The following is a 12500-nucleotide window of genomic DNA, read 5'->3' on the forward strand; positions in this document are numbered from 1 at the left end:
ACTTAGCTCTGATACGGGACTCATTAAAGCCGCTAATGAATCCCTTCTGACCCGACGCTGATTTGATTTCGACACACGAGAGATTTGGGGGACAAAAAAAAAAAAAAGTTCTTGGAAAAGAAAAGAAAAAATGAGAGAGAGAGAGAGAGACACACACACACACACACACACAGAGAGAGAGAGAGTGAGAAAGAGAAAGAGAGAGAGAGAGAAAGAGAAAGAGAGAGGAACAGCATGTTTCTGCTCATTAAAGACAGAATGATATGCCGACTGGCAGAAAACACACACACACTTTAATTAGCCTCGACAGATGAGACACTAAAAGTCGTTCGATGATGGTGTGTAGACAGCAGACACACACACACACACACACACACACATATACACACACGCATACATACATACACACATGCGTCCTGTTTTTACCTCCCCATGATGTGACTGTAGTTGTGTGTGTGTATTCAAACTTGTTTCGTGCTCTAAATTAGCATTCAAGCATTATAGCCATTATAGCCAAACAGCCATTATCTTTTGTGTGTGTGTGTGTGTGTGTGTGTGTGTGTGTGTGTGTGTGCGCCGATCAGACAGGTTCTTCCAGTTCTATTTATAGCTTCAAGGAAATAGACTTGTGCTCACATGAGCACACAGACACGCCACTCTTCCCGTGTGTGTGTGTGTGTGTGTGTGTGTGTGTGTGTGTGTGTGTATATTTTGCATTCTCCGGAGTCCGGCCTTATCTCCAGTGTGTGTGTGTGTGTGTGTGTGTGTGTGTGTGTGTGTGTGTGTGTGTGTGTGTGTGTGTGTGTGAGAGAGACAGACAGAAACACACACACTCCCACAAAAGAGGCGTGCTCTGCAGCACACCTGAGGGGGCGTGGCTACCTGGCAAGGGAAGTTTGAGAGGGAGGAAGTGTGATCGTATTGTCCCAGGAGCTGCTGCTGTGGAAGGAGAGTCACCGCCGAGTCGTGGAGCGACAAAGAGACGGCTAAAGGGGAACGCTGTGTAGAAACAGCAGAAACAGGTAGAAATCATCTTTGAGAAGAAGAGGAGGAGGAAGAAGAAGAAGATGATGGGAGGAGGACAATCTGAATAGCAACACAAAAAAAGGGATAAAAAGTAGAGAGAGCAACTTCCTCTCTGCCGTTACCCTCTTCAGAGTCGGCGCTCTAAAAGGCCCCGGGCTGCGAGGGCGTCCCGATGCTGGGCTTGTGTCGGCCCAGCGGCTGCTGCTTGGCGCCCCTGTTGTTCGGCTACGAGGGAGGAGGGCAGGGCGACGACGACCGGCTCAGCCACGAGGACCAGCTGCAGTCCAGTCACGTCGACAAGTCGCAGGGGAGTCGCCTGGTGGTTGAGGTCAGTGTGTGAGGGACGGAAAGTGGAACCCCCAAAGACACCCCCCCCCCCCATCTCCATCCCCCCCGAGAGCCCATCAGGACGTCCTGGATTGATATTCTGATCGTGTTTTAAAGGTCCTGTTGTCTGGTTGATTGTGGTTTAATTCTGACTTTTAGGGAAGCACAGGAGTGATTTTGTGTTGGTCTTCTACTGGTAAAATTCTGCATTTTTGGCATTTTATTTGCTGCTGGAGATGAATGAACTCATGTGAGAAGAAGAACTTGTTTTAAAGTTCTCATACTCCATCTACAACAGTCATCTAGCAAACCCTTTGTTCCTACTAAAGACATTAATCTTCACAAACGTGAGTCATGTAAAAAACAAAAGGCCCAGTAATTTCCTTCCTTGTTTTTTGGCAAACATTACAGTCAAACACGTCGTGGGTTTCTCTTCTTCTTTGTGGCTCATTTATGAGCTTTTTCAAGGTGCGACTATAAGGGATTCAGAGCGATATTATAGAAACATTCAACTTTTATGGAAGCAAAGAACCATAACGGTGTCCAGGTCGCTCTGAGCGTTTGTTGATCGGCTACTGCAGGACAGCGTATGTGATTTGGAGGGACGGGGGGAGACAGGTGCACTCACATGTGTTTTATTTGTGTGTGTGTGTGTGTGTGTGTGTGTGTGTGTGTGTGTGTGTGTGTGTGTGTGTGTGTGTGTGTGCGCTCGGTTAGTTAAAAAAAAGGGGTTGAATCAGTCAGATTTGTGTGTGTGTGTGAGTGCACTTCAGAGCTCTGTTTGACTGCGTCTGTGCATTTTGCAGATGAATAATTTTGTGTGTTAATCCACTTCACAGCTCTTCCGTGTGTGTGTGTGTGTGTGTGTGTGTGTGTGTGTGTGTGTGTGTGTGTGTGTGTGTGTGTGTGTGTGCGCACCAGGTCTACTGGGACTGATTGTTGTGATGTAATTAGTCCTGCTCTAATGAATACACTGATCCGTCTGACAACATCTCTCAGAGGAAGAGGAAGAGGAGGGTGTGAGCTACAGTATGACCGCGAGCTGGTGCAGAACTTGACCTTTTGCGTACACTACGCGTTGTGTGTATGCAGGCGTATGCACAAGTACACGTGTTTGTTTGTTTTGCTCTGCTGATAGGCCGCTCTGCAGTGGCCAATCCGAAGGAAGCCTCGGTCCTTATTCAATCAGGCGACTTTGATTATTATGTGTTTGTGTTCCGGTAAGCCAATCGCACGGACCAATCGGCGTCCTGTGAGGAGCTACTGGCAGCTAGGGGGCAGGATTTCAGCGTTGTTTACCCTCCTTGGTTTTTCGACGATTACCCGCCCCTCTAGTGTCTATGCTCATCTATAATATACTCACAGTACACTTAATATAAACTTTGCCTCTCTAAACTTACCGCGTTAATCCTCGCTGGTTGCCATCTTGGTGGTGCCCAGATCAGATTTAACGCTTCCTCTGTTTCTAATATTTAGGCTACCCACATGATTTAAATGGTGCGAACAAAATAGTAGACAATATTTGATATTTTCACAGGAATGTGAGCTTGCCTGGCCAGATGTTGGGAGGGGGGGGGATTAGCGCCACACTTAAAATGCATCTTTGAGTTTCACACCTACATTGCAAAATCCTGAGTTGGCTCTATTGTGCAGTACTGTACGTCCTTCAGCTTATATCAGTGGTTGCTATGTCATTACCCGCTTTTGTCAAACAAAACCACTCTGATTAACTTCTTGACTGACGGCTCGTGTGGGTGTTCCTTTGGCAACCGCGGATAAGCCAGATTGGTGTTGCACCTCGCCGTTATCTCAGTTAAGATATCTTCCGTCAAAAGAGACCTTTACACCTTTTCTTGGTTGTGTGTTTTCTTATTTCTTCCTCCTCAAGGCATCGCCTCGTTCTTTTGTTTCATTCTCTTTCATGTCGACCTTCTTTCTTTGCTCCTCGCCGTTGTTTCTGTTTCCTATCTCTCCCTAATGATCCGTACCATCGGGCCATCCATCACGGTTTCCACCATCGTTCCTTCCCTTCCTCTTCCTGTGTCTTTCTCTGCAGCGGTGTGACAATATGACTTTTTTTTTTTTTTTCTCTCTCTCTCTCCCTCGGGGTACAAAAACACATTTATTGTAAGAAAGAAACATGCACAGCGGGAGCACAAGGAGCTGTGTAGAGTCATTACAAGCTGGGATGTCACATGGACACTCGTACGCAGGGATGCTGCTGAGAAATGATAGCGCTGGAGCGACGGTTTAGATTTGATCACTGGTTTCTGAAGTGCTTCTGACTTGTGTTACGCCCTCTGTTCAGACAGCCAAGGCCATTACTGCAAAGACAGACAGGCAGAGAAAGTGAGGCAGAAAGATGGAGAGAAAATCAGAAAGATAGAGGAGTGGCATTGAGATGGAAATAGAAATGAGATGGGGCGAAAACTGTGGCTAAAAGAGAGATGGAGGGGAAAAGATAGATAAGTGAGGAGAAGATAAAGGTGCAGCGATATAAAGATGAGGGGAGATTGTTAACGAAGGAAGGAAAACCTCTAATTGCAACAACAGCAAGGCCACTCATTCAAGATAATAACTGGCCCAAACGCTCAATTAGCCAGCTAGCTAACTACTGTTGGAAGATACAGTAATGTACGAGATGCTAACAATGCAGCTTACAAGCTAACAGACAAGATGATATACAAGAAACGGATAAACTAAGCACAATGTAGGCACATTAGCCACTGTGCTAGTTAGCAATTAGCTAATGTGCTAGCCATTTTGCTAGCTAGGAACTAGCGAGAAACAAGGCAACGTATTTATCTATTTGATATCTTAATACGATGCTTGGGTTCCATCTTGAGACCAAAACAATACACTCTAATACCTTACTGTAGTTTGGGGGAATATAAACATGTTTTTGGTGTCATTGAACACTCAATCCATTGGTGTTAAATAAATAGATAAAATACTAGTCTCACATTATGAAAGTCTCATGATTTAGTCGACAAAACTACAAATTTAACACACTTTTTTGACACTTCTTGGTCCTCTGGTGTTGAGATTAGCAACAAGCTAGTGCTCAACACACTCTGGTCCATTTAGTTTGATGGATTTGGCCAAACCCAGTGATGCTTTATTGCAACGCCAACTAAGGCCCCCTTTACCCTTTTCATTTCAAGTATCTGGATAAAACCCCGATGTGAATGAAGCATGATTTCATTATGACATTGTGTGTTTTGATTCGTCACACACACACACACACACACACACACACACACACGCACACACACACACACACACACTTTTACTTTCTTTTTGAAGTTCACACACTTTTCTTTTGTCCAAGCTGTCAGCTTGTGGCTTGCTAGAACTCTGGTTGATCGCGTTAGATAAACAACATACAGTGTTTTCAGTCTTTTGTCATTGCCTGTGCTGTCTTTTCTTTTTTTTTTTTGTTATTATGGTGCAATTTTCGCAATCTGCTCCTGATTTGGGGATAACAAAATCAATATCCGTCCCTCCATCTCTCCCCACGCTCCTTTTAGCACTTTGCCGTCACTTCATTCTACGGTCGCAAAAATTCTGTTCACACGTCACTAAAAGCCTCACCCTTGTGCTTCTTAACACTTTCGATGTTTATGACAAAACAGCCAAGAAAACGGTTAAATTACTTACATTTTATTATCATTTCTCAGGATTATGTTTTGTTGCAACCACAACACCAAGGAGCTAAAGCAAATAAAAGGAACTAAAAATGTCGCTCCTCAAACATTTCCAGTTAATCCACTCCAGCGTTATCGTGATGTACGTGTGAAAGCTGCCGCTGCGACTCGTGCAGGAATGTTGGGAGCCATCGGTGACGTGATCAGAGTTTAAAGAGTGCATCTTGTGTTCATGTGCGTGATATTCTCTGGGTATCCTCTTGATGGAGAGATGAGGATCTCCATGGCGACAACCCCCCCCCCCCCCTCCATCCATCCATCCCCGATGTCCTATCTCAGAATTGATTACCCATGGTGCATTCTGTCCTCTCTGGGCATGTACTCATAAATAGCAAGAGAGAGAAATAACGAGTGCGTGATGAGCAGGGAGCAACATGAAACCCGTGGAATCAAATCATTGCGTTATGGCCGTGTAAATAATTCTCATGCAGAGACGCGCATGACTGCACCTCCTACCTGCTGCATCACTTCATCACTGTTGCTCCTATAATGGACAATATTAACTACATGTAGCTTCCTCCTTTTCTTACTCAACGGATAAGAGCAACAGAAAGACTTCACCGCATCTGATCTTGAAGATCAGGAAACGGCACAATAAACAATGCAGGAATGGTCCTTTTAGATAAACGTTGCCCGTCTTATCAGATTCAGTCAACTCCTCTCAAAACAAACAAGCCATCTTAGTGACACTATCCAAACTGATCTCCTTCTGTTCTACGCGGGAACTCTGTGAAGAGCGGCTGTCACTTGAGTTGCTCAGAAGGATCTGGATGCACTAACATCTGTTTTCCTTCTCTCTCTCGCCACAGAAAAGCGTGAAAGAGGGGATCCTGTTAAAGCAGACCAGCTCCTTCCAGAGATGGAAGAGGAGGTACTTCAAACTCAGAGGGAGGACCCTCTACTACGCCAAAGACTGCAAGGTCAGCAATGTCATCTGAGCTGCTACGCACATTAATTAACGAATATGTCGAGGAAATTATCTTCCTTTTTTTGACGCAATTCAAATAAATTTCTCGTTTCCACTTGATCTTTATGGCACAGTGCTTCTGTTGGTTAGATACATATCTCTATAGAATGTTTTACATTACTGATTGTTTTTTCTTTTCCTCCCATCAGTCTCTGATTTTTGATGAAGTGGACCTATCGGACGCGAGCGTGGCCGAGACCAGCACCAAGAACATCAACAACAGCTTCACGGTAAGCAACGAGACTGCTCTGTACATTTCTAAAATGTGGACAAAATGTAAAACATACGGACATATCTCAACAACTGTTAGAGAGATTTCTAAGAAATCTGGTACAGATGTTCATGGTGCTCTGAGGATGAACCCTACTGACTTTGGTGATCCTCTGACTTTTCCCTGAAGCGCAACCACAAGGTTCATATTTGTGGTTTTGACTGAAATATCTCAACTATTGGACAGATTGCTATGTAATTTGGTTCAGACGTTCATGGTCCCCCGAGGATGAACCCTACTGACTTTGGGGATCCTCTGACTTGTCCCTGTAGCGCCACCCCAAGGTTCACATTTGTGATTCAGACTGAAATATCTCAACAACCATTACACAGATCGCTATGAAATCTGGTTCTGACGTTCATGGTGCCCTGAGGATGAACCCTACTGACTTTGGTGATCCTCTGACTTTTCCCTGTAGCGCCACCCCGGGGTTCACATTTGTGGTTTTGAGTGAAATATCTCAACAACTATTAGACAGATTTCTATGAAATCTTGTTCAGATGTTCATGGTGCCCTGAGGATGAACCCTACTGACTTTGGGGATCCTCTGACTTTTCCCTGTAGCGCCAGGAGGTTCACATTTATGGTTTTGAGTGTGTCTCAATAACCATTGATGGTTATCTTTCCCTTAAGGAAGAAGTGTAATAACTTCATATGTCCGTGACATTTAATCCAGCGCCATTATTAGATCTAAAACGATGGTTTCTCCTGCTAAACCAATTATATTCCCATGTGCCTCAGATGCACTTTGTGTTAAGTGCTGATTCGCAAACGTTGCCCAGGAAACACACACAAGCTTTGCGGCCCCCGGAGGCGCGTTCATGTGTTTCAGGGAAGAATAAATAGTTTGTAACGCAACTCGACACATCACAGGTTCACTCATTGGGCTGCTGGTATTTTTCTGGCTGCAATTGAGCTGCTAAAGGTTAAACGATTCCCAAATTGTCGCGAACGGAATCAAACAGCAGCAGCTTTCCGTAGACACTGCAGGGCAACTCCGCCACAGGCCGCAGTCAGCATTGCTGCTCAACAACCTGCGTGTTAGCGTTGTCATTGTGAGTATGTAAGCATGCTGATGCAATGCTTTGAGCTGCATGCTCAGCACAGGTTGTTCTTTTCTTCTCTTCCTCAGGTGATCACTCCATTTCGCAAACTAATGTTATGCGCCGAGAGCAGGAAGGAGATGGAGGACTGGATCGGCGCCCTCAAATCTGTCCAAAAATGGGAAACCTACGAGGTCAGCGTTGTGCCGTCCCTTCATATCTGCACGTTGTTATTCATTCAGCAGGCGGACACAATATCGAAATGAGTTCAATTGATGATAAACACTTAGATAGAAAGAATAGGCGTCACTCGCTTCGTAATTCTTCTCCCATCTGTTCTTCTTCTCAAAGTATCCACCTTTTCTGTTTTCTTGGAGGAAAAATCCCTCCTCCTCCTCCTCCTCCTCCTCCTCCTCCTCCTCCTCTCGTTTCTCTTATGTACTTTTCATTTCAGCTCTTTGCCAGCAGATTAATGTGGCTCATAAAATCAGCCCCTGTTCTTTAATAGGCTATAAAGAGAGCCGAGGACTGTGAGCCGCCGTCCCAGCTCAGCTGAAATTCACCCAGGTGTTCGGCTCTCAATGTTCCTGGCCTTTACACATTTAATCTAATGTCATTGTCATTTAGCCAGATATTCCTACTTTGCGAGTTTGTGAGGTCAGATTGTGGATAGCGTCTTCTCCAAACTCAGCCTTATTTGGGAGCTGACGTTTCGATTCCTCTAGAGTTATGAAAAAAATAGGATAAAAAGATGATTTTGTAGAGGAAGTTTAGCCCGTGTAGTCCAGCGTGACATCCTGCAGCATCTCTCCGTCCCTTCTGACGTCTTTCCTTTCCCCTCCCTCAGGCCAGCCAGTTCAACATGGAGCATTTCTCCGGGATGCACAACTGGTACGCCTGCTCGCACGCCAGACCGACCTTCTGCAACGTCTGCCGGGAGGCTCTGCCGGGCGTCACCTCCCACGGCCTCTCCTGCGAAGGTACACACACACACACACACACACACTCACACTCGAGGGCCATATTCTGAGCAGTAATCTGTAGTGTTGAACTGTTCTCTTATGTAAATGTCTTTACCGAGAGCCTTATCGGCGTAGAGAAGCATTCAGAGTGCGTGACGGTGGCAGTAAAGGAGTCGCTTTATGGCTTCTTATTGCAGGGCGAGGCGGGTTTCATCACCGGTTTGACATACTTGGAAACATTATGAACGCACACGCCACGTTTTTTATATACATCAAAGGTCACTTACCAGTGCACATTAGTTTGCTATGAATTAAAATGCTCTAGTTCATTTGTTTGTGATTTGAAATATTTCTGTAAAGCTCTTGAGGAAACCCTTTGACCGTCTTCGCGTTGCAGAGTTCAAAGAATGTGCGATAACTTTCCCAGCATTCGTACAAGTCCGTCTAACGTGACGTTCGTTGATCTGTCCTCCTTGCAGTGTGTAAGTTCAAGGCCCATAAGCGCTGTGCCGTTCGCTCCACCAACAACTGCAAATGGACCACGCTGGCCTCCATAGGAAATGACATCATTGAGGATGAGGAAGGGGTGAGTGAAAAAACGTGTCAACGGAAGCTGTTGTTGTGACTGTAGAGGGAGAAGCAGGCCCTTAACGTAGACCTAGCTCAGGAGCTCATGTTTCTCTGTATCTTTGCACGTTTCGTCCCAGGTGTTCATGCCCCACCAGTGGCTGGAGGGCAACCTGCCGGTCAGCGCCAAGTGCGTGGTGTGTGACAAGAACTGTGGCAGCGTGCGGCGGCTGCAGGACTGGCGCTGCCTCTGGTGCAAGGCCATCGTAAGTGGGATTCATTGTGGCTCCTGTCTTTTTTAAGGGAAACTTGTCAAATCAGTATTTATTCAGTTTAGATCTTACCCCGAAAATGTTTTTTACACACATCAACAGTCACATAAATGCACTGATATCCATGGTAATAGAGTCAGTATAATTATCTTTCTTGTGGGAGGAATAACAAAGTCTGCAATGAGCCAGAAATTTGAATCTCAATGTCCAAAATCGAAATCCAGCAGAAAAGTGAAATTGTCCTTTTTAAGACACCAACGGTAACAGAGATGCAACTTTATTCTGTCTCTTCTGTTCCACTTAGCAAAGGCTGAATTGCTCTCGAGTGTGTCGGGCAAAAGAGCGCGCATTAATAAGTCTAATCCTCACACACACACACACGCACACGGAAAAACAAAAGCACTTACACAAGTGAATCAGAGTGGTATTTGTAAAGGTTGCAGGACTGACATTTGGTGGGTTTCAGAGGGATGGAACGACCTTTCTGCTTCTACTGAAATGTAGAATTACTATGGAGACCGCTGACTCTGTGCGTGTGTGTGTGTGTGTGTGTGTGTGTGTGTGTGTGTGTGTGTGTGTGTGTGTGTGTAGGTCCACAACAGCTGTAAAGAACAAATGGGGAAGGTGTGTCCTTTGGGTCAATATCGAGTGTCAATCATCCCTCCCACTGCACTTAACAGCATCGACTCTGATGGTGAGACACCTCGTACACACACACACACACACACACACACACACACACACACACACACACACACTCATTTTGAACTGTGGTTACCAACATTTGGACTTGAATCTGAGAGCTAAAAATGTTTCCAATCACTGGATTTTAAAGGGCTGTCGCCTCTTCGTTGATTAACCAAATAATCGGTTGTTTTGGTCTCAGTAAACTACGTTTTCTTTATTCAACTATTCATTCTGTCATGCTGAATGACTTATTTCTAAGGAACTAATGAGTACGAGTGTTAGTTGAAGAACTTCTTCAGTTCGAGGACCTCTCTATTGCTTTATTCATTCCCTCTCAGGCTTCTGGAAGGCCACCTCAGCGTCGTGCTCCAGTCCTCTCCTGGTCCTGGTCAACTCCAAAAGTGGAGACAACCAGGGGGTGAAGTTCCTCCGCAAGTTCAAGCAGCTCCTCAACCCGGCTCAAGTCTTTGACCTGATGAATGGAGGACCAGAGCTCGGGTACTTGAGTTTTTTTTATCTGAACCCTTGTAGCACTTTAATAAATACAGAAACAATAAGCTCAGAAATATCTCATATGTACTTGTTATCAGGCTTTGTTGTTCCCGGTTGACAGCTTCACCAGTGGGAGTTTCTACTCGGTCACGACTTGTTTAATGTGTGCACTGATGCTGTAATTTCGCTGCCTTTTTTCATGACATCTACCTCTTAACATTTTGTGCTTTGCGTCCTCCTCTTCCTCTCTTCATCCTCCCCTTCCCATCCCACTCTATTCTCTCCCTCAGCCTGCGCCTTTTCCAGAAGTTTGTGACGTTTCGCATCCTGGTGTGCGGGGGAGACGGCAGCGTGGGCTGGGTGCTCTCAGAGCTGGATAAACTCAACCTCCACAAACAGGTGAGGAGGAGGAGGAGGAGGAGGAGGGGATGATGATATAATATTTAAGGTAACTGTGGAAAATGCTGATGGGCAAGAGAAAGCAGCTCTTGTAACTTGCTGCTGTCCTCACATCTGAAATGGAAGTAGAGTTTAAAATGTGGTGAGTAACTTTAATGAACAAGTAAAATTAGGAAATACATATAAAAAGGACTCAATAAATACAGAGTGTGAGGAAGGACAGGGGAGAGGAGGGCGGCGATGGGTCAAATTCCCAATGATACACCGATTAGCTCAACTGATTAGTTGACGTCATGGAATTAATCCAAATGAATGAAGGAAATGTCGGATAACATGGTTATTATTTTAAATTAGTGGATTAGTGGATGCATAAGTGCCATGTCAAATCAGTTTGAATACTTCCAGGTCATGTCAAATTAATCAGATTGAACTAATTAAATGTTAAATGGTCAGTCAGTGTGATGTTTCTCACATATTTACTGACTTGGTTCTACAATTATTATCTGACAATAATCTTTATTTTTAACATTTCACTGATTGGTAAGATTTTGACAAAAGTGAAATCATAATGTTTTTGTAAGTGAACTTAAAGCTTTGATTACTTATCTAACTAAGGTGTTGTATTTGTGTGTGCAACAAGTGTGCTCATGTTTACCAAGCCAAACAATTTGTGATGCAATATATCGACCGAGTAATGTTTGGTTGTACTGTAAAATGTTTGATTCAGATAAAAAAAGAAAGATTGATATTCAACACATGAATTGCATCTGTGCCGACAAATCTGCAGTTACACTTAAATAGACATGAATCTTTTGTCTTGTGCTGACTTTGATCAAAATTTGGATACAATCAACTTGTTTGCAGATGACATGTTGTCTTCTGTTACAGTGCCAGCTGGGCGTTCTGCCTCTGGGCACGGGCAACGACCTGGCTCGCGTTCTGGGCTGGGGAGGTCTCTGTGACGACGACGCTCAGCTGCTGCAGATCCTGGAGAAGCTGGAGAGAGCCACCACCAAGATGCTGGACCGGTAAGACCAGAGGGGGAGCTGTAGCGAAAACCTGGTTAACACTGCGTCTTCTCAGCAAGGTCTAACCGAGTTTGCCACATCCGTGTTTCTTTTGTTTTCCCTTGGAGGGCTTTCCTGTCATGTTTCAGGTGAACCAAGGACTGGATTGCTTTAAGCTACAGTCTCTACATAACTGAATGGGCTCTCAACGGCAGGAGGCAGGAGCAAGAATTAGTCACAGCAATAAAGATAATTAGCTTAAAGTACCGCAGGCTATTTATACCTCTGGGAAAGATTCATAGACACCTTTAACAAATACTTATCATGCCTCAATGTTGAACATGAAGAAGCATTAGTGCATGATTGGCTTCTGATGGTTGAAAACAAACTTATAAATCAACCAAAAATTACACATAGCATATATCAGGGATGCCCCAATGACGTGTCACTCTGTTGGATTTGTTGGAACTCCAAAAAACACTCCATACACTTCTTCAGACATGTTCCAGAGTGATGCTTCTTTTACCTCACAAACCTGTCTTTGGCGGAGCACCAGGGACTCACTGCTCCCTGCCAAGAAATAGTCCCTCCACTTCTGTTTTTGCGCGGATTTTGCATATGACATGTAGCATGTTAATTGGTTAGCTTTAGAGGATGCTGGGAGGCACATTTTGTTAGCTTTGGACAGAGCCGGTCTAGCATTTCCTGTCCCTGGCTATAGTTTAATTATCACCGTACAGACTTGAGAGTGGAATTAGCATTTCCCGAAATGG

General features: G+C 44.7%; 1 protein-coding gene across 1 annotated transcript in view; it reads left to right on the forward strand.

The window, feature by feature from the left end:
* Window positions 1-686: 686 nt before the first annotated feature.
* The window catches only part of si:dkey-172j4.3 (diacylglycerol kinase delta), a 29181-nt gene continuing 17367 nt past the window's right edge, over window positions 687-12500 (forward strand). Inside the window, exons 1-11 of the mRNA XM_068713242.1 lie at window positions 687-1354; window positions 5870-5980; window positions 6177-6257; window positions 7431-7535; window positions 8189-8321; window positions 8783-8889; window positions 9011-9136; window positions 9734-9836; window positions 10168-10327; window positions 10612-10720; window positions 11609-11748. Coding sequence (XP_068569343.1) covers window positions 1199-1354; window positions 5870-5980; window positions 6177-6257; window positions 7431-7535; window positions 8189-8321; window positions 8783-8889; window positions 9011-9136; window positions 9734-9836; window positions 10168-10327; window positions 10612-10720; window positions 11609-11748 — 1331 coding nt within the window. The 5' untranslated portion in view covers window positions 687-1198. The remainder of the gene's footprint in view (window positions 1355-5869; window positions 5981-6176; window positions 6258-7430; window positions 7536-8188; window positions 8322-8782; window positions 8890-9010; window positions 9137-9733; window positions 9837-10167; window positions 10328-10611; window positions 10721-11608; window positions 11749-12500) is intronic.

The sequence above is a fragment of the Cebidichthys violaceus genome, unplaced genomic scaffold (assembly GCF_023349555.1).
Source record: "Cebidichthys violaceus isolate CVI_PGR_0920_01 unplaced genomic scaffold, fCebVio1.0.p SCAF_19, whole genome shotgun sequence".
NCBI classification, from domain to species: Eukaryota; Metazoa; Chordata; class Actinopteri; order Perciformes; family Stichaeidae; genus Cebidichthys; species Cebidichthys violaceus.